The 26,807-nt window shown below is 40.5% G+C and overlaps 1 protein-coding gene across 11 annotated transcripts in view; it reads left to right on the top strand.

The window, feature by feature from the left end:
• The first annotated feature begins 400 nt into the window (after window positions 1-400).
• The window catches only part of astn1 (astrotactin 1), a 439,680-nt gene continuing 413,273 nt past the window's right edge, over window positions 401-26,807 (top strand). For 4 of the 11 annotated variants that reach the window (XM_044219846.1, XM_044219845.1, XM_044219844.1 and 1 more), the window contains exon 1: window positions 404-841. In XM_044219846.1, the coding sequence (XP_044075781.1) occupies window positions 544-841 (298 nt within the window). In that variant the 5' untranslated portion in view covers window positions 404-543. Of the gene's footprint in view, window positions 842-26,807 lie in introns of all 11 variants that reach the window. The other 7 variants (XM_044219839.1, XM_044219838.1, XM_044219836.1 and 4 more) reach the window with 4 other exon arrangements.

Here is a 26,807-nt window from a genome sequence, read left to right as displayed (position 1 = left end):
CTGCCTTTTATATCTGGAGTGTTGGCACTACAGACACTGACAGTGGGTTTTTTTACATTTAGCTTGTGCATCTATTAGGCAATTATGCATGCACCCAGTCTAGGGTCCACCCAATCACAGAGATCAGATGCTCTGTGGTGGCGCTTTGAGATGATATGCTAATTTATATGAGGGGGCACATGTACAATTAAATTAGAAATGATGATGCTTTTGGTGATGGGACCTACAGGGCATTCTGGGTGCATGTCCTGTTGGTAATCTGTGCTCAGCCATTACACAGCCATTTGGACACTTTATCGATCAATTACAGTAAAGGGGTCAACAGCATTAAAACACACAACAACCACATAGACAACTATGACTGCTGGTTCTACAGAAATCCTGATTGATCATATGCGAGAAACAAGGCGTTTGTTTCCAACACTGTGAGAGCCCGCCGGTGTATCACACCCCTCTCACTCACTCTGCTGCTCTCTCATCCGCCGGGTTGAGAGACCGAAGCAGCCTGAGCGAGGCACAGCGAGGAGGGGAGAGGAAACGGAGATGTCGAGCATCAACACGAGACCGCTGCTGCTGGGGCTCGCGTGGGTCCTTCTGGCCGTCCCAACGCCTAATGTCCGATGTCTAAACGGCGACGAGGACCAGAGCCAGGACACCGAGTGCAAGATGAAGAGCGTCACCGTGTCGGCGCTGCCGTTTTTGAGGGAAAACGACCTGAGCATCATGCACAGTGCGTCGGCCTCCGAGCCCAAGCTGCTGTTCTCCGTTAGAAACGATTTTCCCGGAGACGTCGTGGTGGTGGACGACCTGGAAAACACCGAGCTCCCCTTTTTTGTCTTAGGTGAGTTTTTTGAAACACTACTGTCTCCGCGGTTCATTAGCCACCAATTGAGCAGATTAAAACCCCATCAGTCTTTATTATTACACCGGAGCATCTGTCTATTAGCTTAACGTTAGGCCTGGCTACATACCTTGTTTTCACTGTTTTGAAAAACACTATAGGCTATAGAACAACCAGAATGAATAACTAACGCTATTAGCTGCGTTTATACGTCATAATCAGTCACTCAATGGATGATAATTAGCGCCTGTTGCTGATAACACTGTGGTAAGCTAAATCAAAACTTAGCACTTCTTATTGCAATAATAGGCCTCGTAGCATTCCAGTGCTAACAAAATTGTAGTTTATTCCCATTTCATAGCCAGCCACATTTGTAAGAGGAGCGCCACGTTCATGCCTTGCATGTTCATTCATGTGTAAGCTATATTGTCCCTAACGTTAGCTTACACACGTGGCTCGGTTGGCTACATGTGGAGGAAACTTTGCTAGTTAACAGACAAGCAAGTATGCATCCTAAGTACTTTCACTTTAGTACAACTTTTAGGCTTATCTGTTGTTATGTGGTCACTTTGTACTGTCCATGTCTTAAATGTTTTGTAATAGATTAAAATGTGACAGCTCACGCTCTTGCGTTAGTTTTCAGGTTTATAAAACCAACTTTATCCAAGTTTAGACCAAACAAAATCCACATTAACTGGACATTAAGCTATGTTTGAATAACAGTGAGTTTGGCAGAAAGCTGCAAAGTTTGCATTGTGTTAATTAGCTGGCCACTGTCCATGGTGCTGAATTGCCTCTGTAGCCCTTCATGTCAAGTTAGAGCTGCTGCTAGTGTGAGGCATTTTTTACCTTTGTCAGATGGCACAAAGTAAAAGGCTGACAGGAAACAAGGAGGGAGAGAGAATGGAGGGTGACATTCAAAAAAGGCCTGCGGCTGGACTTGAATTGATTACATGTCCATCATCTTAAACCCCTAAAACACCAAGATGAGTATGGAAATTTGACTTTTCAGCAGACAAACAGTATTATGAATTTAATACTGTAATTCTTACAGTATCAATAATTCAGAAGAGTTCATTTCTAACTTGATTATCTTAAAATCACTCGCATTCAGGGTATGGGCACTTGAGTTCAGTAAATAGAAACAAGCTGACCAGGATTGTGAAGACAACAGGAAAGATAGTAGGCCGCCCACAAAAGCCATTAGATGACCTCTACAGCACAGCTGTACACAGGAAAGCCCTGCCAATCATCAATGACAAAACACATCCCCTCCACCCTGAGTTTGAGTTGCTCCCCACAGGGCGATGCTTTAGAATACCCCTGGCAAAGAAAAAGATCTACAAGGGTTCTTTTATCCCAAATGCAATTAAAGTGGTCAACAAACTACAGTACACTTAAATATGAGAGTGTAGGCTGTACACCATGGGTATGCACTGACTGTTGTACATGTTTTCACCCATTTTTTCATTAAACAAAATGTGCCTGCTCAATACATATGTATTACGTAAAATACTTTGCCTAAAGTAAACATAGACTAAAGTTAGAAAAGTTTGATTTAAGAGTAAGTGAAAGAAATACCAAGGACTCAATGTACGGATGCTGACTAACTAATGATTATTCATTTATGGATGTCCCAATCAAGTTGTTTTGGCCTTGATCCTGATCCTAACCCTTTAATATTGGGTATCTGCCGATACAATCTGTGTGATCCGATACTTACTTACGTGTTTTTTCTGCCTCCTTATAAAGCGCCCTTGGTTCCCCTAAAAGATGCTATAAAATGCAAGTTATTATTATTACAGTATATTTACTTTGATGTTGATTAAACATGAATCTTACCAGCTGTAGCTACACCTTATTTTTCACGAGCTACTTCATCCATCCTGTTTCAAAACTATTACATTTATAAGCTTAAATTATTGATCTTATATGAATGGAAGTGTAACCGGAGAGTGCAATTCCTGAAACTGACGTGACATGATAGAGACAAGCTAGAGAGAAGATGTATCATTCTGTTGGAGTTGTTGGAACTACAGAAACACTCTCAGGGCTCCAGACTAACCTTTTTCATTGGTGGCACTGGTGTGCCTAACCTTTTCATTTAGGTGCACCAATAATACACTTTAAGCATTACCTTTTTTGGGGTAATATATATAAAAAGTACAAGGTAGATTTATATATTTATCATTTTACAACAGAGGGTTGTTTAACGAGATTTGAGTTGTATTTCCCTTTACGCTACTCACTATATATATATATATATATATATATATATATATATATATATATATATGTATATATATAGTTATGGTTATATATATAGTTATAGTTATAGTTAACTCAGGAATGGGGCCACCATCAGTCACCTCCTCTACATGGATGACTTCAAGCTATATGCTGAGAGCGAGCGGGACATCGACTCACTGATCCACACCACCAGGATCTACAGCTGTGACATTGGGATGTCATTCGGGCTTGAGAAGTGTAGTCGAATGGTGACAAAGAGAGGGAAGGTAGTCCACACAGAAGGGGTCTCACTCCCAGAAGGAACAATAGCAGACATTGAGGATGGTTACAAGTACCTTGGAATACCACAGGCAAATGGCAACCTCGAAGAGGTAACAAGGAAAACAGCAACTGCCAAATACCTCCAACGAGTAAGGCAAGTCCTAAGAAGTCAGCTCAATGGCAAAAACAAGGCGCAGGCAATAAATAGCTACGCCCTGCCAGTGATCAGATACCCTGCGGGAATAATAAGGTGGCCAAAGGAAGAGATACAGACCACAGACGTTAAGACACGAAAGCTCCTCACCATGCATGGAGGGTTCCATCCCAAATCCAGCACCCTGAGACTGTACGCTAGCCGTAAGGAAGGCGGCCGTGGACTAGTGAGTGTGAGAGCCACTATCCAGGATGAAGCATCCAAGATCCACAAGTACATCAAAGATAAGGCCCCAACAGATGACGTGCTCAGTGAATGTCTCAGGCAATGGGGGACAGAGGAAGAGGTGCTGGAGGAGGGACCATCATGACAGGACAAACCCCTACATGGGATGTACCACCGGAACATAACTGAAGTGGCTGATATCAAGAAATCCTACCAATGGCTAGAGTGGGCCGGACTGAAGGACAGCACAGAAGCACTCATCATGGCTGCACAGGAGCAGGCCCTGAGCAATAGAGGCCCAGATCTACTACACCAGACCCAAGGTGTAAACTGTGCAAAGAGGCCCCTGAGACAATCCAGCACATAACTACAGGGTGTAAGATGCTGGCAGGGAAAGCATACATGGAGCGCCATAACCAAGTGGCTCGCAGGAACAGGAGTATGCACGGAGTATGGACTGGAAACCCTGAGGTCAAAGTGGGAAACACCTTCAAAGGTGGTAGAGAATGACTGAGCCATGATCCTGTGGGACTTCCAGATTCAGACTGACAGAATGGTAATGGCGAACCAACCAGACATTGTGGTGGTGGACAAACAGCAGAGGAAAGCCGTTGTGGTTGACGTGGCAATACCAAGTGATGGCAACATCAGGAAAAAGGAACATGAGAAACTAGAGAAATACCAAGGGCTCAGAGAAGAGCTGGAGAAGGCTTGGAAGGTGAAGGCGACAGTGGTGCCCGTGGTCATCGGAGCACTCGGGGCAGTGACCCCCAAACTGGAGGAGTGGCTACAGCAGATCCCTGGAAGAACACCAGACATCTCGATCCAGAAAAGTGCAGTACTGGGAACAGCAAAGATACTGCGCAGAACCCTCAAGCTCCCAGGCCTCTGGTAGAAGACCCAAGCTCGAAGGATGAGACCACCCGCAGAGGGTGAAGGACAAAGTTTTTTTTATAGTTATGTAGGCTAATATTTGAAAGAATACATTCATATACTATCCTATTTCTAGTAAGTTATTTCTTATTTCACCATTTTAATTCTACTTAATTATTAATTATTATTTTACTGTTTACTCACAAACTACTTTAATCCACTCACTTTGTTTTTCCCTTCTTCTCTTTTTCATTTCTCTACACACACACACCTACCCCATTGGACTCCAGAGGCGTAGGTATTTGTAGTCGCCCAAAAAACACAACTCGCGTTTTTGATTTTTTTCAGCCACAATTACATTTTCACAACAGCAGGTGAACCGAGTGTGGAGGAGGCAAAGATTGAAACCAACGTGGTACCAAATGACATCGGCACCAAGTGCACTTACAAGCTTTAACAAAACAACGGCATAAGTAGGCCTACATTAAACAGGAGACTATCTCTCTGTCTCTGTTTCTCTGCAGAGCATGTGCGATTTTCAGACCGCACAGGAGGGGTAGAGGGAGGTAAGATTGTCCACTCATTAATTGATCACAGATGGTGTTGTTTTTAAAAATTGTATCAGACGTATAGACACAAACGTTAATTAGTGACAGCTGACATTTGTTGACATTTGTCACTTAACCGATGAAAGTGATGGTCAGAGCAATGAGAAGCTGCTATCTGAATGTTTTCTACACTGCTTTTTGCTAATGAGAGAGGGAATTGAGGTATGACAGATTCATTACCAGATTTGTAGCGTCTGAGCTTAGCAAGTCCTTTTGCCACTCAAAGTCACTCACCGGTAGACCCAAATCATTTTTCACATTCACATCTCATTTTCACACTTATATGCAATGAAATGCTTGCATTGTAGGCTGCAACACTAGCAGATTGAGGAAAAAACTCAGTAGAATACAGTAAAGAAAGCACTGGAAAATCGATCAACTTATTTTAGCCAATACTGATCCATTAAAATATGCTTGGATTGGCACGAGACCAATCCTTAGGATCCACTTGGGACATTTCTAATTATTTTCATTATCAATTAATCAGTTAATTTAATTTATTAATTGTTTGGACTCTACAAATAGTGAAAAATGGCTATCACAGTTTCTCAGATCCCAAGATGAGGTTTTCAGCTTGCCTATTTTATGTGACAAAAAGTCCAAAACTCAGAGATATTCAGTTTACAATGATGTAAAACAGAGAAAGCAGTAAATCCTCATATTTTAGACAGCAAACTGTTGGCCTTTTTGTTAGACAAATTACTTACCTAGAATGTTTTGATACTTGATGCTACAGCCATTTAGTTTGGTACTCCAAAAGTATAGAGGTTCCATACCTATCCCCAGACAGGAGAAACTGTCAGACTTAAAAGCAAGAAGGGCAGGTACAACAGAGAAGATCCTGGCAGAATTTGACAGCAGTCTTGAGGGGAAGATCCAGAAGTAGACATTGGAGAAGTATCACTTATTACATGTCTTGCAAACATAATTTACTTTTTTTCCACTTTGACCAAGCAGAAGTTCTGTAGCACTTTGGAAATCCACTGTCAATATGGATTCATTCAGTTGTATTTTTCAGTACTTCAGAAAGCAGTGCGGTATATGCAATATACTTTCTATGTCTGTTTTAATTAACAGACATGTGGATGTTGGGAATAATCCTATGATGGTCCCTTATGATGTTTGCAGTATTATTAAGTGTTTACGCCATGAGACTGTGGCGACTCTTTGAATAGTTTGAATAGTTCTCTTAAAGGCCTAATTTAGACAACAGTTAATTCATTATGGGGTGGAGGGAAATAAGCTAAGGCAAATTCACAGCACAACAGATCTCTCAGGACTGGTGTTGCATATTAATGAGTCTGAATTTGTGTCTGACATTTCCTTACGTAGCATTCTACTCCAGGACATAAAACTTTTAATGAAAATTCACACTGGGGAGCCCAACACAATTCCACATTTGTGGTGCAAGTGGCATCCATGCTACCCAAATATAAACACTGGTGCAGCTGCAGCCTTTTATTTATTTATTTTTAATTTTTTTTTGTTTTGTTGCTTGATTTCCTTTTCTGTTTAACAAAACGTCTTTTGTGAAATTAGGGGTGTCAGCTTTGAATTACAAACCAGAACTTTTACTTGTTGTATACAAGTCTACATGTCTTCTCAGGAAACAAAATCAATTTATATATTCATTGTGTGGCTGTATTGATAACAAGCAGTAATTACATTTAAACCAGTGTTTCAGCAGCACTGTGATAAGAAGATGCCTGCTGAATGTTGTTTGTGTAAGCACTAAACTTTTTCTATCTGGTGTTAAGGGTTGTCGTCGTCTCACACTAGCCCTCTCCATGGCTCTTTGAGTCTGCCATAGCCTTGTTATGATTAATGTTGTACATGGTTCCTCTCAGCATAGTTTTATGTCCCTTCACCAGTATACATGTTTTGAGGACATTATGCCAGGCGCTGGCATCTGTGTGTCTAAGTGTAAACACATACTGTAGGCCAGCTCAACAGCAATAATGACTTATAATAATTTTTTCGATCTGATTAGATTTTGGAGCATCTTACTGTATCTGCTTGCAGCTTGATGACATTCGTTAGGTTTAAGGAACTTACTGGATATATTACATTACTATCTGTCTTTTGTCAACGTTGTTGCCAAGTCTTTAGGAAGTTGAACTGAATTGCTACTCTACTTAAAATTGATCTGTTTAGTATCAAATACTCACCTCACCCTGTTCAGTAGGGGTGCAGTGGTACATGTATTCATCCTGAAGTATTTGGTAGAGGTCATTCAGAGTGGTTCCCTGGCTTGTTTCGGTTTGGTATGCCCTACAAACAAAATTAATTACTGTACAGTCCTGTGATTCTAATACAGCCTAATTTCAGTTGACATATCTTGTATGTAAATTTCTGGAATGCTTTGGCTGTGTATCGGATGGTAATTGCTAGTTAGTAGTTGCTAATCAGGTTAGGTTAAGGCAATGTAGCAGGTTTGGTTTGCACTAACTAATCAGTAGCAAGTGAGGCATCCGCCCCTTCAATGTCATTTTCAGTCAGCGCAGAAGCTGTGGTAGTGGTTGCTAGGCGCAGTTAACTAAACTAAGTTTATGCTAACTAAGGCTGGGGATTGCTGGATTTTTTTATGTTATTGTGTCCTAAGGAACTCAACAGAATTACCCAAGTGGCTTATCACTGGAACAAGGCAAAAAAGGCCTTCTTCCAATGGAGTGTTTATTGCTCCTGATATTCTGCAACTGTCAACTATGCCATAAAAGTGCTACATCCCTGCTATAATGTTCCTTCTTGTGCATGTAGTTTTGTAGATACGTTAGAGCAGCACTTCCATATTGCCTTTTGTTTTCTTGTTGCATTTTAATTTTAACAGGTGGCAAAAGAAAGTTCTCTAAACACTCCTGCAGCATAATATACTTCATTGTCCAACCATATGCTAATTATACATTTACCTAAATATGCTACATAAATATACTGTTTACTGCTTTCCATTAAAGTAGTGTATTCAGCCACATTTTCGTCAAAAAAATATCAGTGTTTGGAACATACAGTAGTAAAATTATGTATGGGAAGTGGAGATTATCCTTTCTTCTGCCATGAAAATGTATCACGACAGGAGTACACTGTAACTGACATAAATTCAGCCACTTTTCAACCCTACAGGTAAGGAGTGTTTGATAGTAAAGACTGAGCATCACTTTAAATAAAACACGCTTGTGGGTTTTGACTTGAAACCCTGAACACTTCAATCAGTTGAATATACAGTACTGTAGCTTATCACACAGTACTCCTCTTACAAGCAGCAATGAGTCCTGCTGGCGACTGCAGTCCCCCCATCCTCATCCATCAGGACACCTTATCCTCAGCAAACCCCAGTAATTATTTGAGTTTTTGAAGACCTCAGAGAGACAGAAATCAGACATTTTTAAGGGATGGTCTTGATGGTCTAGTTAAAGGCGAAACCTAAAAGCTGTATGCCTCATTTTGGGAAGAGAAAAAATGAATCTTGTTATGAGGCATGCTGAGATTCTTTTATTTTACTTAGCCCATCAACCTCTTTGAAGTAACATCATTTAAAAAGTGTATCTGATTTTAAATGTGCTTGTTTATGTGTATGTGTGTGTGTGGTGGGTTGGGTACAATTTAAATTCCACATTTTCCCCACCTTTTAAACTGCCTCACATTCTTCTCGCTAAATTGCTTCTCTGTGAAGCATCTAAGAAGCAATTTTGAAAAGAGGGGATTCTGTGACTGGCAGTAAATTTTAGCTGCAGGACTGCAGCCACTCATTACTGTCAAAGAAGCCCAGCTACGTTATTAGAAATTTACCCTTTTGGTGTTGCGCCATAAATTGTGCGAGAGGTGAGGTAATAAAGTTACCCTCTGGGAGAGACTCGAGCTGTATTTGCACTGGCAGAGATTTGCACATCTGGGCCAGAAACTTGGAAGGAAGTCAGCCCTTAACTGCCTCCCATTCAAATCAGGTTTCTAGAACAATAATTTGGCTGGTACAATTCAGATCCATGCCATAGAAAGTTGTATATTGTTGCCAGTGTAAATGGCATTAATCCCACTGGTGCTTGTACTTTACAAGTCACCTCTGAGTGCAGTGTGCTCTTCTTAAAACTGGTATTTTTTCACATTTTCAAGCTATGGCAAAGCTGACAAGACATCTAAAGCTGCAAGTTGTTTCACCTTGTTATGTCATTGACCAATCCTATAACGTGAATAACCCTCGAGTAATGAAATTGAACAGCGTTGATGTTGTCAACTGCAGAGATACAACCCAACAAACCTGAATATAGCTACAGCTAGAGTTTATTTTTGTTGTTAATTAATCATTTAGTCTGTAAAATGTCAGAAACTATTGAAAAATTTTTGTTTCTCTGAGCCCAGGACACTATATACTTAAAAGTTTAACTGGGTGATTTCAACTACTTTTCACTTTCTGCCAGCTGTCATTTAATCCATGGACAACTACCTCGGTAACTAGCTGCTAGCTACCTGTTGGAAAATGCATACAAATGTCTATAGAAACCAAACATGAATTAAAAAGCATTATGCATTTCAGCTTGAAGGAGAGTGCATTCCCACAACATCATGAAAACTTGGTGGTAGCCACATCAGAGAAAAGATTCCTCCACTAAGTCCTTTTTGTTTGAATGAATAAAGACCAACTGCTGTGTGAATACCATCAAAGAAAAAAAATGGTGGAGCAAAAATGTTGAGTGGACCTCCATTTCAGTATTGCTTTTCAATTCTTGTCCAGCTGTGTGTATCACTTTGAATTACCCAAAGTGAATTCAAGCTTTTCTTACATATAACACCAGTGCAAACCAGGCTTATTTGTCACACTCACCTTAACCCATATTCTGTCTCAACACTCCTCAGTACTATTGCATGCACCCAGCAGCAGTGAGGATGTCTTCAAGACAGACTTTATGTTGCAGTACTGCTGTTACAGGAGGATTAAGTTGGAAAATCATTATCAATAATAATTGGTGGGAGGAGTTCCACAACAGCAAAATAATAGCAGATGCTACTATTAAGAAGAAATGTCTGCATGACTTTATGCTGCAGTACTGCTGTTACAGGAAGAGTAAGTTGGAAAATCATTATCAATAATAATTGGTGGGAGGAGTTCCACAACAGCAAAACAATAGCAGATGCTACTATTGAGAAGAAATGTCTGCATGGGATGAGACCCTGTTGTGAAACAATAGGCTAGAACTGCATCCCCTTGAGCAATTAAAACTTCCTACATTTACTCCCTTCATAATGAATATGTTACAGAGACATCTAATTATTGTACATGTAGGGTGTCAGAGACACTTTGCTGAGCTTAGTGAGCACACAACTCATTCATTAATTGGATTTTCACGCTGACTAAAGTGCTTTTTCTCAGTGTAGGTGAGTTACATTATTTTGGCCAAACTTTGAACAGCTATAGAACCATGACTTCTCAGCGCTCCTTGCTTTGGAAAGCTTTGGGTTTACAACCAGGGTCCTTTTTTGGCCATTATTCCTGTTGGTTATAATAATATTTTACTCACCAAGTTTCTGGCTGAAACTGACGGATGCAGCAACATCACTAGAACAATCAAAAAAATTGAACGGGAGTGAAAAGACAATAAATGTTATTATAACTAATAATGGCCACAACTAGAAAACTAAGACCCAGGTTGTAAAATAACCTTTAATTCTTTAATGTCTGTTACACCGGGTTGGTGCAGAGACAATAACTCAATTCATTAATTAATTCAAAAAACAAGCAACACTTAGAATATATTTTGTTTTGTCATGTCCAATATTGGTGCACATAAAGGATTGTCCTGTACATACAGGAGTGTGCTCTTGCAAAATAAGTAGGCTAGAACGTTTTGGCTCACATTTTGTAAACTATTCCACATAATTTTCAAATTTGTACAATGTACAGTAAATCATCACAGACATACAAATACAGATGGTAATGTCCTATGGATACATTGGTGAGGTGGAATACACAACTCCATGAAAGACCTTCACAACATTCTGAGTTTCTCTTACCTCTTTTCATCCATAAACTCCCTCAGGACTGTCCATTCCTAATTCATAGTCTGCATCTTAATCCAGAAATTCCGGTGGGATTATAAAACCTTCCAGGCACATTCCTTTACAGAAAGTTCCTATTGAAGTTAGGTTTGGGAATTCAGTTGTTTCCCCAGTTGTAACAGAAAAATGTTTTGTTATAATGTGGAGGAACGCACACCAGTGTTGGAGAGGTGCCGACCACGATGAAAGTACAGGTGTGAAGGACGATAGTTGCACACTTGTAGCCATGATACAAGAAATCTTTTAATAATTTACCAATGTTTCGACATGACAGTCTTCTTTAGGGTAAAGAGGAGGGTAGTAATAATAGTGAGCTTTAATTAAATTCACTATTCAAGTCTAGAATATTAAAAGCGGACATAAATTTAATGGGAATTTAACTTAATTGTAGCCCAAATTTTTTTTTACATTTTTCTATCTCATATGCAGATATATGTCTCTTGCACAATAATGCTGTGTTGTTGAGTGCAGCCTTGTCCGAGGCCAAGGACTGTATGTACTTAGGTAAATCTGAATGGTTTTACTTGGGGGAATATGTCTGAACATGAGGTACAAGGCAGGTCAATTAAACTTACACTATAGCATATGTATGGATTTCTGTGAAACTCATTTGTGCTTATGTCTATGATGAAGCTAATGTAAGTTTTGTGCCTTTTCCTGTTAAGTCTCTACCTCTGAATACTGCCTAAAGAGGATGAGGTGATATAATTTAATTGGTCGCAATTGACACCAGCCTTTCAATTTTTGTGTTTCTTCCATTTCTTCTTTCATGTCCCTCCCCTTTCAGGACTCTGCCACCTTTGTGCTTCACCACAGCAGCAGTCTTGTTCAAAACTTACCAAAAATCTGCTGGTCATGCCCAATATGCTTCTGGCAGAACTGCATATGTGCCTTGATTCACCAAATAAGAATCCTCACTTCCTTTATTGCCCCTGTGCTGTCTTTGTTGAGGATAAATCTGCAGTTAACTTCAAGCAGAGATCAAGGATTGTTTTGGTGTTTGTGTGGAGAGCACAACAGGAAGAATTAGACAAAGGGAGAGCAAGAAGATATATATATATATATATATATATATATATATATATAGAGAGAGAGAGAGAGACAGAAAGAGAGAGACTCTAAGGCATACCATATACTTGCTAGTGAATGGTCTCCATGGCAACATGATCAGGTGCTTAGACAGACAGGATTTCTAAAGAAAGGTTTTTATAACCGCAGCAGGAGAAGACAGGAAGGAAGGAAGGGGAGACTTTTGAGGTGGCACCTTTAACTCCATATACTGCTACTATCTGAATAGTGATTATCATAAAAGAATGTTAAAGTATCAACATTAAATGATCAAATATTGTTCAGTGCAGGGACAACTTTGTCTCAGTTACAGCTTTTCACCTTCATTCCAGTTCTGTTGTAATGCCAAAAGAAAGCAGAAAGAGTGCAAAAGAAAACTATGCCGTTACAAAAATGTTATTCGTTTTTAACACATTTCTAAAAAATGCATGATAACTGGGTGCCTAATATCCTAATATAAAAAAGCCTAACATTTTTTGGATTAATATTGTTTCTCAAACACAGTCAGTGTTGGTTTCCCTGTTTTTATTATTATTATTATTGTTATTACAGTAGGGCTGGGTTATTTACTCTACTTTTTGGTACCCACCAAAATGTTTCTGTAGCAGTCAAGTACCAAAAGCTGGAACTGAATTATTTGGTCAGATTTAGTCAGTCTTGCTTATGTATTCTCTGATCAGATAGTTCCCAATTTACTTCACAATTCTGCCAATTTTAGACTATATATTTAGTTAGGCAAAGTTATTTTACTGTTGCTTGTGCTTAGATTTCAAATTTGAAAACTCTGGCTTCTTTTGTCAAGCTAAGAGAAAGTGTTTTGTAGAAATTTGATTATTCTCAAAGTAAGATATCAGAATAAGTATACATTTGTTAATGATAGGGATGGAGTTAATAGCATTTTATTTAATCCAAATCCAGCATCAAGTTCACTCATGGAATCTGAATCCTTTTGAATCCCTTATAAATTTAGGTTTTCTAATTAGGTTTTGCTTTCAACATTTGCATGTTCCCAAAGTGATAAAGAACTAAAATTCTAAAAGATCTGTGGTCACATTTTAATAGCTGAGAAGACAGTTTTGAGTGGCAGCCTAATTAAAGGTGGAGTATGTGATTCTAATCCAATACACGTCTTTTTATTAAATTCATCGAATATCTCCTCACTCTCTAGAGCTCTGGCTCTATAAATGGGAAATAAACAAACACAACACTATTTCAGCCATGATTTGTGTGTCAGGTAAAGTTAAATGACTTGCCCATGGATATTCAGCTTACTTTCTAGTTTGCCAAGGTATGCTGTTATTGTGATGTCAGCTAGAGCAGCAGAAGAGTTGAGTATCGCTGTCTGGAGCTGGTTTGCTGGCTCTGGGAAACTGTCTTGTCCTCTCTGGCTGTTAGCTTTACAGCAGCAACTGTAGGAACAGTTTGCTAACCCACAACATAGCTAAGCTAACCCACAACTTAGCTAACATTACTTATATTACTTGCTGTGTCCTTGTTTGCTCTATATCATGGTATTTGTCATGGTATTGGATTTCTTCACAATCGTATACCCTACCTTTAAATTTCAGAACTTGTAGATACGACCTGAAAACAGCACAAGATTTGAAATGTTGAAATAACAGATGTTGCCTACTTAATTTTACACCTTATTTTTCACAGGCTACTTGCTCCAAATACTGGAGGTACCTGTGCAGAACTATTAAGCTAATACACTGAAAATATTGATATAACATGCATGACATTTTAACTTACTTTTACCCTACTACAAAACTAAAACAACACAATTTTAAAAGTTGTCTAAACACAAGCAGCCATACAAGAACTTCAAAATAGTCCAAAATTGACAAAAATGTGTGAACAATGCCAGATTTCAGTACTTGACAGTTTTCCAAACTCAGTGCCACGAACACATTTCAGTCGGTAACAAAACACTATTGAAGTTTGATAACCAGCCTTAGTAAAATATGAGTATTATAAATTCTACTAGGTCTTAGCACTGCTGCGGTGATGAAAAGTACAAATTTCAAATTCAAATGAATTTCATTGCCAAGAAAGTCTGTTTTTGGAGAAAACACACAAGCAAACAAATAAATCAGCAAACGTCAACAAAAGAAAGGCACACTCAAATACATATCCATTTTTGCTCCCTTGCAGCTTGTTGATATAGTTTTCAAAAAACGGTACTGCTGCCCACATGTGTTTTATTAGGCTGTCAGGCCGGGGGAGCTCACGGGAGAAAGAAACTGCAATCTGTATGCAGGCTCACAGAGGCCAGTGGGAGAGAGTTAGGAGCTGGACAAACAGTCAGACACTGGCTAGAAATATTTTTCATCCTTGTTTTAAGATTAGGGTGTAGTAATATATGGTGCCCCATGAACAGGCCGCCTTCGAGAGTTCTTAAAGCAAATAAAATGAAAGATTGAGGAATCTTGTTATTAGGTACCCACACAAGAATGGAGAAATTCACCCACATAAAAAACATGGAAAACAAATTCCCCAGAGGTTCTCAGATTAGCTCCAGTTAAAGGAAGCATGCAGGGAAGTTCTTGTGGTGAGAGCAGCAGACTAGTTTCTTGGTTTCCTCCTCTGATGTCCTGATTTCATCACCCCAGTAAAAGCTATACATCTTAATTTGCTACTGTCATCACAGGCTGGCCTTGATCTGTCAGTTTCTCAACCTCAGGGAGAGGTGTTACACACAAGGAGGACATCGGTTCAAAGGCAATACGACATTTTACCAGTCATTTTGTAGAGATCTGGTTAGTTTTAGGTTTGATTGAACTCTGTACAGCCAGTTTTGATTCTCCTGATGTGTTGGAATGTTTTTGGAGTAAATACTCTTGATGTGTTGGAATGTTTTTGGAGTAAAAACTCTTAAAAGTTTCTGTATACGAGATTTTGAACATTAATATAGCAGCAAACAACTATTTGCTATGTAAAGATATAGTGGAGTAATGGCGTCCTGAACAGAGAATGACGTCACACTCCCTCCAAATGTGTTGTCATCCGAGCTTCTCTGTTCTTTGTTTTGGTAGCCACTCCGGCCGCGCGTGCGTGTGAGCAATATTACTGCTGTTTGTTTTCTCATCTAACTCTGAGAATTAAGGGTTTATTTCGGCCAACCCAGATTTGGTGATTGTTGGGACAGTGGAAAGACTAACAAAGACAGTTTTGGTGAGTTATATTTTGTTACAGTCCAGTTTGAATGAAGTGTGTTTTACGATGATCTGGGAGGTAAAATTACTGTTTTTCGTGGTGTTATGGACAGAGAGTCGGGAGACACTGATATGAGACAAGATGGAGATTTATTGCAACAACAGCGGAGCAGACACAGATGGCAGGTAATGGAAGCACAGACGATGAAGAAGTAGCCCAGATACTGTCCTTAATCTTACGGATCTGTCGTGGATGGTGGGGAGCTGGTGGGGAGACACACACTGGAGAGGTACCTCGCTGGCACGGACAGGAATGGGGAACACGCTAGAGAGGAAGCACGAAGAAGATGAAGCACGATGTAGAGGGAATAATTTGAGGGTTGTCGAGAGGAGTCCTTTCTGTCATTAACGAGACCGGACAACTGACTGGGGTGAGTGATGATTTTTTATCCATTACTGATTTGATGCTGATGGGGAGCAGGTGCGTGTAATTAGTATTCCGGTCAGGGATCTCATGGAGGTTGATTGATGGGGGAACCTGGCGAGTCTGTAACAGTCCCCCCCCCCCCCTCCACGGCCAGCTCCCGAGGGCAGAGGACCCCGATGCTGTGGTGGTCTTCCTCTTCCCCGGGGGTCCGGACGGTCTGGGTGGGTGGTGTGGAAGTCGTCGAGCAGAGAGGGTCGAGAATGTCATGCCTGGGTACCCAAGAACTCTTCTCTGGACTGTAGTCCTCCCAGTTCACCAGGCATTCCAGTTGCCCACCACGGCACCGGGGGTCCAATATCTCGTTGACTCGATATGCAGCTCCATCCTCCAGAATGAGAGGAAGGGGGGTTCAGTTGCTGAGCCAGGTTCTGTGGAGACAGAGACAGAAGGGTGGTGAGGTTTTAGAAGGGATACGTGGCAAGTTAGATGAATTTTGTACTGAGGTGGTAGTTGCAGTTGGTATGTGACTGGGTTGATCTGTTTTACAATGGTGAAGGGACCAATGATTCCGGGACTGAGCTTCCGGCAGGGCAGATGCATCCTGATGTCCCTGGTTGACAGCCAAACTTTCTGGTCATCATTGTATGTCGGCTGTCATTCTGCGCCTGTGGAGTAGTCGCTGTAACTGGTGATGAGCAGTGTCCCAGACCCTGTTGCTCTCTCGGAACCAGTAGTCCACAGCAGGTACCTCTGATGGTTCTCCTGACCATGGGAAGAGAGGGGGTTGGTAACCGAGTATACACTGGAAGGGAGTGAGTCTGGTGGTGGGCTGTCAGAGGGAGTTTTGGACATACTTAGCCCAACCCAGGAACTGGTTCCAAGATTTCTGGCGGCCATGGCAGACGGTACGCAGGAACCGGACGATCTCTTGGATCTTCCTTTCCGTCTGTCCGTTACACTGCGGATGGTATCCAGATGATGGGCTAACTGTCACACCTAGGAGGGAGAAGAAGGCTCTCCAAACTCTGGAAATTAATTGTGGTCTGTAAGTCTGTAAGATTTGGAGAACCTGTCCACCACTACGAGTAGGCATGTCTTGTTGTCAGATGCCGGTAGATCGGTTATGAAATCCACTCCCAGGTGTGACCAGGGCCTATTGGGGATGGGCAGAGGAAGGAGCTTGCTGGATGGAAGATGACGAGGGCTTTTAGAGATGGCGCAGTCCTGACATCTCTGGACGTACCTTCTCACCTCTCTTGCCATGTTTGGCCACCAGAAGCGAACCTGTGGAGGAACTCCCAGCATGAGCTGGAAGAGAGAGATTGGGTGCAGTAAGTCTCACCATGGTTGTCAGTGGTTTAATTTTGTTAATGGAGGGGATGATGGTACTCACCATTGGCCGAAGTGGACGGATGGGGCATGTCGTGATTACATGCCCCACGGCTCCACAGTACAGGCATAAACACCGGGCCAGCCGCCTCTGCTGCTCAGCCGGGGTCAAGTGATTATAGTCTAGTTACATGGGTTCAGGAACTAGTTCTAGAGGGCTGACGGACTCTGGCTGGCGGAGGGATGGTGAGACGGACGACTGGCCCTGGTGTTCTTCAAGACACGCCTGCATACGGGTGGCCACTCGGATGGAGAGCTGGATAAAACATTCAAGGCCGATGGAATCCTCGTATGCAGCGAGATGCAACCGCACCCTGGGATCCAAACCCTGGCGATAGGTGGTGATCAGTGATGTTTCATTCCACCCACTGGCTGCTTGGATTGATTTAGCACCCTGTTTTAAATGATAGAGCTGCTCGCCTGCTGATGAGTCACCCGCGGGAATGCCAAAAACCTCCTTGAAGTGACTAGTGAAGGTAGACAGAGATTGTGTAGCGGGCCCATTCTGTGACCATAGGGATTCTGCCCATTGGAGAGCACGTCCGTGTAATTGTGAAATGATGAAGGCTATCTTGGACCGATCGTCGGGGTACAGGTGCGGTTGCATCTCCAGGACCAGTGAACACTGCAGGAGAAATCCGTTGCAGTCCTCCGCCGAGCCAGAGAAGGGCGCTGGTTTGGCCATGGGACTGGCATACGCTGGTGGTGACGGAGGGATGGTGGAAGTGGCGGAGGCGCTTGCTGGTGTGGAGATGGGTGGATTGGAGGAGAGTAGCCGGCGAAGGCCGTCCCCCAGCTCCTGAAATGGGTCCGGAGAGCCCATGCTGTTGTTCAGTATCGGAGGGCCGGTCTTCTGTTACGGACAGAGAGTCGGGAGACACAGATATGAGACAAGATGGATATTTATTGCAACAATAATTAGTATTTCGGCAAGGGATCTCGTGGAGGTCTGTAACATGTGGGGCATAGCGCCCATTTGTTTTGGTCTGAGATGCTGGTGCTCTAGTGCGACATTTAGTGTCAGCAAGTGCCACATACATCATCTTAAAGTATTAGACCAAACTGAACTTTGATGTCAGAAATACACTGATAACCAAGCTGGCTTTGATCATCAGTTCAGTCAACAAAATTGTGAAAAAAATAAAATAAAATGAAATAAAATGCAACATGCCGTCCTTTTTTCTCCATAAGAGACATATAATATGATTGTATGTGATATCAACCAAATATTCAATATCAGTACCAGCTTAATTGTCAGTGCTTTACTTGATTTACTTTGAAAGATGTTACTACATCAGACTACATTACTACAAAATTCCATCAGAGTAATTACATTCTATGCAAATATGGCACATTTTATGGAGCCCTGAAACTGACAAAATATAGTAAAAGCTTATCAGACAAGTCGAAAATGTAACTGAATACATCAATAAACAATATTGTTAGTTTAATAATTAAAATGGAGTGTAAAAAGGAATATAAAACATTTCCTTTAACCTCAAGACAGTTGATTAAAAAACCAAAAAGCTTTTTTTCTCCTTTACCACCAATCAGGTAACACACTAAATGAACACTTAATTTGTTTTACAAATTTATTTATGTTTTACTAGTTCATTTTATTTTTCACTTTTGGTCTTGGCATACTTTTATTTAATCATGTCCATATTCAACTGAAGCATTAAGAGAGCTGGGTACAGTGCCACTACTCAGCCTTGCTGCCAGTTTGTCCCAGTGGTCATTCATAAAACTTGCCCAGAGCCTAGAAACGTGATTTTTATGTTTGCGATGTCATCCCAATGTAAAGTCTGTTGGCCGAGCAGGAACGTGCGCGCGGAGCCAGCAGGAGAAACACTAATGCACCTGTGCACTGGGCCGCACAACACCTTCATAACGTTATCTTTCAAGTACATCTATTAGTCTCTTGTCTTCATCAAGGACTACAAATAGACATACATTATACATACATTTCACCCTAGTAGTCAAAGTATATCACTTATACTTTGTTAGAGACTACAATGTAACACTTTTGATCATCTCAGTTTTCTCAGTTATATTTTACAGGCTCAGCAAGTAGTCTGACATTTTCAAGTTGTTTTTGTGTGTGTAGTTTACTTATTAGTTATTTGTAGCTACCTACTGACACATCTCAGTCTCCCTTTGGCATCTCCTGACCTTGTTATGTCAGTCTCTCAGTCTGAACCGAGGGAAATATGGTTTCTTAAGATCAATCAGTCAGAACTCAAAATAGGGCACAGACTTTCTCCTGTTGGCTCTCAATACGGTTAAAAAAGTAACAAAAAATATGTTTATTGGATCCTGGGTCAAGGGTGAAAGATGAATATTTGCATCTGTTCCTTTTCACTGTGGCCTTGAAATGTCAAGCCTGACATGTTTTTTGATTGAAGTGGAAGCTGAAGAGTTTTTAGCAGGCCAATTTTATATTTGCAGTTGTAGTTTTTAGAAAATATGGCAAAAGGTGTTGGCTTTTCTCACACAGCCAAAACCTGTTACAGCAGCTACATTCTGTTAAATAAAACTGAAAGAACTATTCTCTTTCAATGTGGGACCTGACCCATTATTAATAGCATATCCTGGGAATAAATTCTATTTAATATTTGACTTATTTCAGTTTTTGACAGGCTTCCCCTGTATCCTGCCACTGCCAACAACTAATTTTACAAAATGGCCTCTGTTCCTGAGGACTGACACACTGTAGATTATCATCCCTCATAGTAGCACTGATTGGGACTGCCGCCTAATTGTCAACTAAATGACATAGATTATGATGGGCATCACGTTATCATACACATTCAGCATTAGTGAACTACCATATTATCAACCATCCATTAGAAATGTCATGCCATGCATGATAAAAAAGCTGCACCCAGATAATAAGATTAAAAACTTGCTGTTGATCAAAGGCTGTAGCTGATTGGTCAAATAGTAAAATATGTTTAAGTTTTTGACATGTTGTTTTTAATAACCCAATATTTGGATTTTATTGGCACAGTGGCGTCAATTTTATCCATTTTAAATTGGCTTGCAGTTAAGAAATTATTGTCTTCATTAAGCCCTTAATGTTGAAGAGTGCATGTATTACCTCATAAATGTTTATGGAAAAGTTGGCAACAGAGAGGAAAAAAAGTTGTGAAATACTGTTGGAGGGCTGAACTTTATTTTAGTAAGTGAGGCAAAACCAGAGAAGTGATTCCATTTCTCTCTCCATCCTTCCTCCCACTTTGATACTGCACTTGGTATCAGACAGACAGTGCTCTATACTTTCACAGGAAGCCTCTTTTTTTCCATTTCTATCCATGCAAGGAGCAAACACAAGAAATGTGTAGTAGGGGAAGGTCTCACATTTCTTCATCACTTTTCATTTTGTCAAACACAGCACCACTACATTTCCAGTGAGATATTCATAAAGTCACCTGGTCGACTGTGTCAAAAGCGGATGTAACATCTGGAAGTTTAAACCAAGTGGATTAATGGGGAATTTATTTTTTACACAATGTCAAGACCAGCCTGAGGCTGGTAGTAGGACTGCGTGAGATGGCTGTGAATGTGGCGTGCATGCCAGCTGTGCCATGTTAGTGAAATATTTACATGGTCATGAATTTTTAATTTGTCAGGGTCTTCTCCCTTGGGGAGCTTATCACCTATAAACCATGCAGGTGGTAAAAATAGAGCCTATTTATTATAAAATGGACATTGCAACAGGGGTTTGAGGATAAAAAGTGTCAAAAGTTTAACACAACTTGGTTGAAGTACAGGTTACGTACTGCCATAAGCAACATCTTTAACCGATTTGCAGTGAATGTCTGTAATACTTCATTTAAATACATATTAAAGCATTACTGTAAAAATAACTGTCAGCCAAAACTGATTATCACATCTCACTGTGGCCAAGTTTGCGAGTTTACCACAATTTGTGACTTTTCAGACTTCTCTCAAAAGCAATGAATTAAGTGTGGAAGATTTTTGGTACATTGGTACAGCTGATGCTGCTGCACATATATTTGTGTTACTAGCTCTTGTCCAAGATCAAATAATAACAACCTTTGTCATACACAGATATCCTGTCTTTGCAGAGAACAGGAGGCAGTAATGTATTGTAATGCAAATGAAGGTGTTCTGTGGATTTTTTTGTCAACAACAAAATTATGTTTATGTTTAGTGTTTCTCACTAGGTTTTCCAAATGTGCTCAATGCATTTCCTTCCTCATAAAACATTTGCAAAGCCAACTTTGTGGTCTTTGGCCTTTGTTGGTGCATTGCTGTGTTACCGCTGGCAACTGTTCATCAGTGGGATTAAATTGAATTTAATTAAATTTTATTCAAAGGGCTTTAAACATCCCCAGTGGGGCAATGGGGTTCAATAGGCAGATGGCCTCAGGCATTAGGCTACCCTTCTCCTGGAAAAAGATGTGTGTGGGGTAATGAAGGATTTTGCTGGCCTTCTGAAGAATGCATTGCTTGTATATGGTGGCCACAGACCTTATAGGGAGATCTTGGAACATGACTGACAACATTGTGTAACCTCTTCTTATTCTGAATAGTAAGAGATTGGTAGTAGAACTGGGTTTAGTCAGTAACAGTCTTTATTATTGCTGTAATAATAACTGTGTGGTAGTCTGGCGTGGTTCCCTGTAGACTCAGAGGACGCGTCCGGTCCGGGTTGGGGATGAAACGGCGACGTTCTGGACGGAGACAGGGGAAGCAGGCTCTAGACTGGCTGGTTTAGTGGGATGTGCTGAACCGACCAGTCAGCTGATCCGTGGGGTGGAGTAGGTTGGACCCGAGAGGCAGCAGGCTCAAGAGGTGAGGTTGACAGAGCAGGCAAGGCAGCTGGCTAGTGTAGCATGGCAGTTGGTACAGGAAACTGTCTTGCAGAGATCTGAGGGGAGACTGTGGCTGAGATCGCCAGCAGAGAATAGCTCTGTGACAGAAACAGACAAAGTTACGAGGCAAAAACTAGAGCGTACTATTCACTTAACTTGGTCAAGGTTGGAGCCATAACATTTTCGTTTCGTACAAGTGTACAGAGACAATCTGGCGCTGGTAGTGTGGTAGAGCCTGGTAGATATGCTGTGGAGACTGATGAATGATTGATGTCAGGTGTAGCAGCAGATGATCAGCAGCAGGCGGGAGACAAAGAAGCCAGACCAGAATGCACATACACACACACGCGCAAGCAGCAACAAACAGGGGACACCCAAGAAACACAAGGAGAGGAAAATCACACTAGAGCACACAGGGATCAGGGGGGGATAGAGGTTAACTATGACAATAATACTCTATGAATCAGTTTTAAATTGTTAACCTTATGTGGGGACTAACCCCAAATGAGTTAAAACTGTACCTAGTCACTTATTAGTGCTGCAATGATTGGTCGACAGCTTCTCACATGAGTATTTGCCACTTTTTTTTGTCATATATGACAGTAAATTGACTATCTTTGGGTTTTGGACTGTTGGTCAGACAAAACAAGCAAATTCACTGTTTCTTGACATTTTATAGACTAAATTATTAATTAATTAATCCAGAAAATAATCATCAGATTAATCGATAAAAATAATTGTTGCAGCTCTAATACTTATACTTTTCCACCATCTCATCTGACTGCCCTTGGAGAAAAGTAGGCCCAATCATATGCTGCTGAATAGCGTAAAACCGGCAGCAGGAATGTGTATCACATTGCCCATGAGCTTGCATGTCCTTGTGCACATGCATAATACAAACAAAAGGAAGGAATCACTTGAAAAAACATTGCTCCTTAGCACTTCTAGTGGTCAAAACCACTACAGGGTACCTTTTAATATGTGATGTTGAAGCGCTGATTGCATAGGATTCATTTTAAACAATACTAAAATCTAAATCTAACAATACAAATTATTTTTTATAAATATTTCTTTTCCAAAAGAAATTAGTCTCAATAATTAATCACACGTGTTCAAGTGTCTAGGTTAAAATTTTGAGAAATATTGTAAGAAATGAAACATTCTTTGTCTTCTACATGAAATGTTATATTTATAAGCCATAAAACACATCTTTGCTCAATTTTATACACCTGTTTTTTTTCAGTAAGTTTATTTTTTATGTTACAGCCTCACTTGGTCTGGTATGACCAGTAGCTTATGGTGGCTAATGTTAGCCAAACCTAGGATACATATTGATAGATATATCTAAGATAAATATAGTCATTTTGTTGACTTTATGACTCTTACTGTACTATACTTACTATATGTGCTAATGTTGCACTATGTTTTAGCATGTGAGCATGAGTATTTTGGGAAAATCAATGTGCCACTATCCTTTAATAGTCACTTGTGGCCACAGTGGCTGCTTTTCAGCAAAAGTTGCGTACCTGTAGTCTCGCTTTAAGAGAAGTGCATTCTGGGGTGTCTTTGCTTGATTGACATGTGTCTCAGTCTATCATAGTCTGCCGTGGTGGTGGTGGCGCCGCTTGCTTGTTCCATCTTAGCTCTACACAGGCTTCCTTGACATTGACCAAATTTGTTTTTGGGCTCTAGTAAAAGGTGGTAAACTACAGCTACAAAATGTTTATTCAGAAACATGATGTCTTACAGTCGATTGGCCCACTGATCTCCCAACACGCCATGTTCATGAATAAAGGAATTAATTTATCTGTTAATATTGCATTTTTTTTTTTAGATTTGCCATTCAAGTATGCCATTTAGATAATGTGTCCTCTTAAATCTGTTTCTTTGGCTCCTTTCAATAAGATTTATCAATTAGGAAGATTTTTTTTCTTCCTTTAAGGCAGCTCTATGTTGTACGCTCTATGTGAGAAATAATCGTATGACTACACCTTGCTACCCTGTTATCCCCATTCCTTCTGTCTGTCAGTCCCTGTGCTTATCAATTGCAGAGCTGCCTGCCTCTGTTTCAAAATACAAGTTAGGCATCAGCTTCACATCTGTCTGCCATCTTCACCCGAGTGATAGTGTCAGCCCAAGTGGATGTGTATTCAAAGATATATTTATCACATACTATATTAAGGATATAAGCATAGCAAGCTAACATATGCAAACACAGCTCCACAGTCTGCATGTGGGAGGGCTCCATCTTGTCGAGCACGCCTTAAAGCACATTGAGTTTACTTGTTATTAAATGTGCTGTATAAATAAAATTGCCATTGCCAATTGCCATTTCAAGTTCCTTAATACTTGCAAAAAAAGCAAAAGTAGTTCGTAGTATAAGATCACCAACCAGCAGGGACGTAGTGTGGCTGTATATGTGTGTCTGTGTGTGTGTGTGTGTGTGTGTGTGTGTGTGTGTGTGTGTTTTCTGGTATTCCTTAAATAGGGTGTGACATTAAGCTGATGATTAAACCTCTCGAGGGTGACAGGTGAGGGAAGCAAGAAACAACCGAGCAAGGTAGCGAGAGACAGCTGATGTGAGAGAAAGGAGAGAAGGTGACAGAGAAGGAGAATGAGGAGACAGAGGTCAAGAAAAAATGGTGGAAGAAAGATGAGGTCAATGCGAGAGAGGCCAACAAGTTAGGGAAGGTGGAAAGATTTGCATTGGGAGGAGATTGAAAGACAAATAGACAGAGTGAGAGATGAGTCAGTGGATCTATTAGATAAGTGGCAGTAATTGTCAGTGAGTCTGGGCCCAGGAGCTGCTGCTGATGAAGCTTGGCTTTGTTTGCTCTGTGGTAATGTAATTAACTTTAAGATACAGTCATTCTCAATATCTAAATGCTGAAACATTTCTTATTTACTGCTGCCGTGTCCATGAGCAGGAACACCAAACCAAAGCATTAAGCAGCTGTTTAGAGGTGAAATGTGTACATTGAGGCCTCTTGCACTTTGTAATAGGCCATTTGACTGAAGCATTCCACCAGCGTCTTAGCTGTTATATTGCACTGCACACACTATTTTGTGCTATAAGATTGTGCTGACCTTCAGAAAAGTGAATTACTGTATCCCAAATATACACAATGGAAGCACTACATTTAATCATGATGTATTAGAAAGGCCTAACCTGCACAGAGCCCAGAAAGCTGAAGAATAACTTATTCACCCCGCATACTGGGAACTGGGCTGATCAAGAGCAGGCATATTTCCTTTCGCGAGGGGAAATGTACACCAGCCACCAGCCAAGTGCTGGTACACTTTGGCAGTGGCTGGACATTTTTTACTCATTCACACTACACCACAACAGCCAGTGTGAAAACATAATTTGAATATTAACCGTCTCTCTCGTGACTTCATCCAAAGAGATAGTGCTGCAAAGATAGATAGCAGAGAAACATGGTGAACAGATGAGTGCATGAACAAACTCATCCAATCATTGATGAAGTGGAACTCTACTTATGAATTACATTACTTTATATGTTTTGTTTGTTGTTGTAAATATTCTCCAAACTCTCTCTTTGCACTGTAAGAAGGCTTCAAATCAATGTTTTATTTCTTTGGTAAAAAGTAGTACCAATGTAAATTGTCTATAGTGACTTCTGTGGATAATCCAAACTTTCTGCATGGCTAGACACAACTAGTGGTGTAATTTGGGTGAAGCACCCCTTAACCAAACACAAATCATGTGTTTTGGCCCGTGCTGAGCCATCAGGATGCTCAAAAGTCTTTTTCAAATTCCACTATGTGAAATAGTAGATTATGGTATTCAAATGAGCTGACAGTGCCATATTACTGTTATTATTAGTACATTAGGTACATGTAGATGTGTGGGCTGCGTGTGTGGCGGACAGACCTAGAAATGGGTCTACAGTCATCTGCATTATTTAGAAAATGTGACGCAAGATTTTAACACAATTTGCTATTACACAATAATTTAACATAAAATTCAATAATGTTATTGATGAGTTGTGAACTTTAAAGCATTAGTTCGATATTTTTTTTTAGAGTTAAATGATACCATATTGATACTACTCTCATGTCCGGTAAATATGAAGTTACAGTCAGGGTTTTGTGGGTTTTGTTACCTTTGGACAGAGCCAGGCTATAGTTATTTCCCTCATTTTCCAGTTTTTGTGCTAAGCTAAGCTAACCGGCTGCTGGCTGTATTTTTATATTTAACAGGTAGATATGAGAGTGGTATCGCTCCTATCTAACTCTCCACCAGGAACCAGTATTCAAATGTTTCAGATCATATGCTTTTCTCTAGGCTTGCATATTGTTTTTGATTTAAAGCAATTTTAATTGTATTGTGGATCATAACTGAGCTGAGGCTAAACTCATAGAGTCAGTTGTTGGGTCAGTGCTCTACAATGATCTACATGCTCTCTCTGCTTTATGAAAACCCTCAAATGCACATTTTAGCTTAAACATGCCCCTTCATAAATAAAAAAAATGCATCAGAACCCTGCCAATCCCTATTTCAGCATTGAATGTTACTTTCATTTGTTTTGTGCAAAGAACAGAGGACCCTGTGCAAAAACACAAAAAGCTTTCCAACTTGCATTGGTCTGCAGTCCTGATATATCTCTGCAAGTGGTTCAATGTTGTCTCGTCTTTCTGTGACAGAA

The sequence above is a fragment of the Siniperca chuatsi genome, linkage group LG13, assembly GCF_020085105.1.
Source record: "Siniperca chuatsi isolate FFG_IHB_CAS linkage group LG13, ASM2008510v1, whole genome shotgun sequence".
In the NCBI taxonomy this organism is placed as follows: domain Eukaryota; kingdom Metazoa; phylum Chordata; class Actinopteri; order Centrarchiformes; family Sinipercidae; genus Siniperca; species Siniperca chuatsi.
Note: the sequence above shows the minus strand (reverse complement) of the source record. Positions and strands in the feature narration are given on the sequence as shown.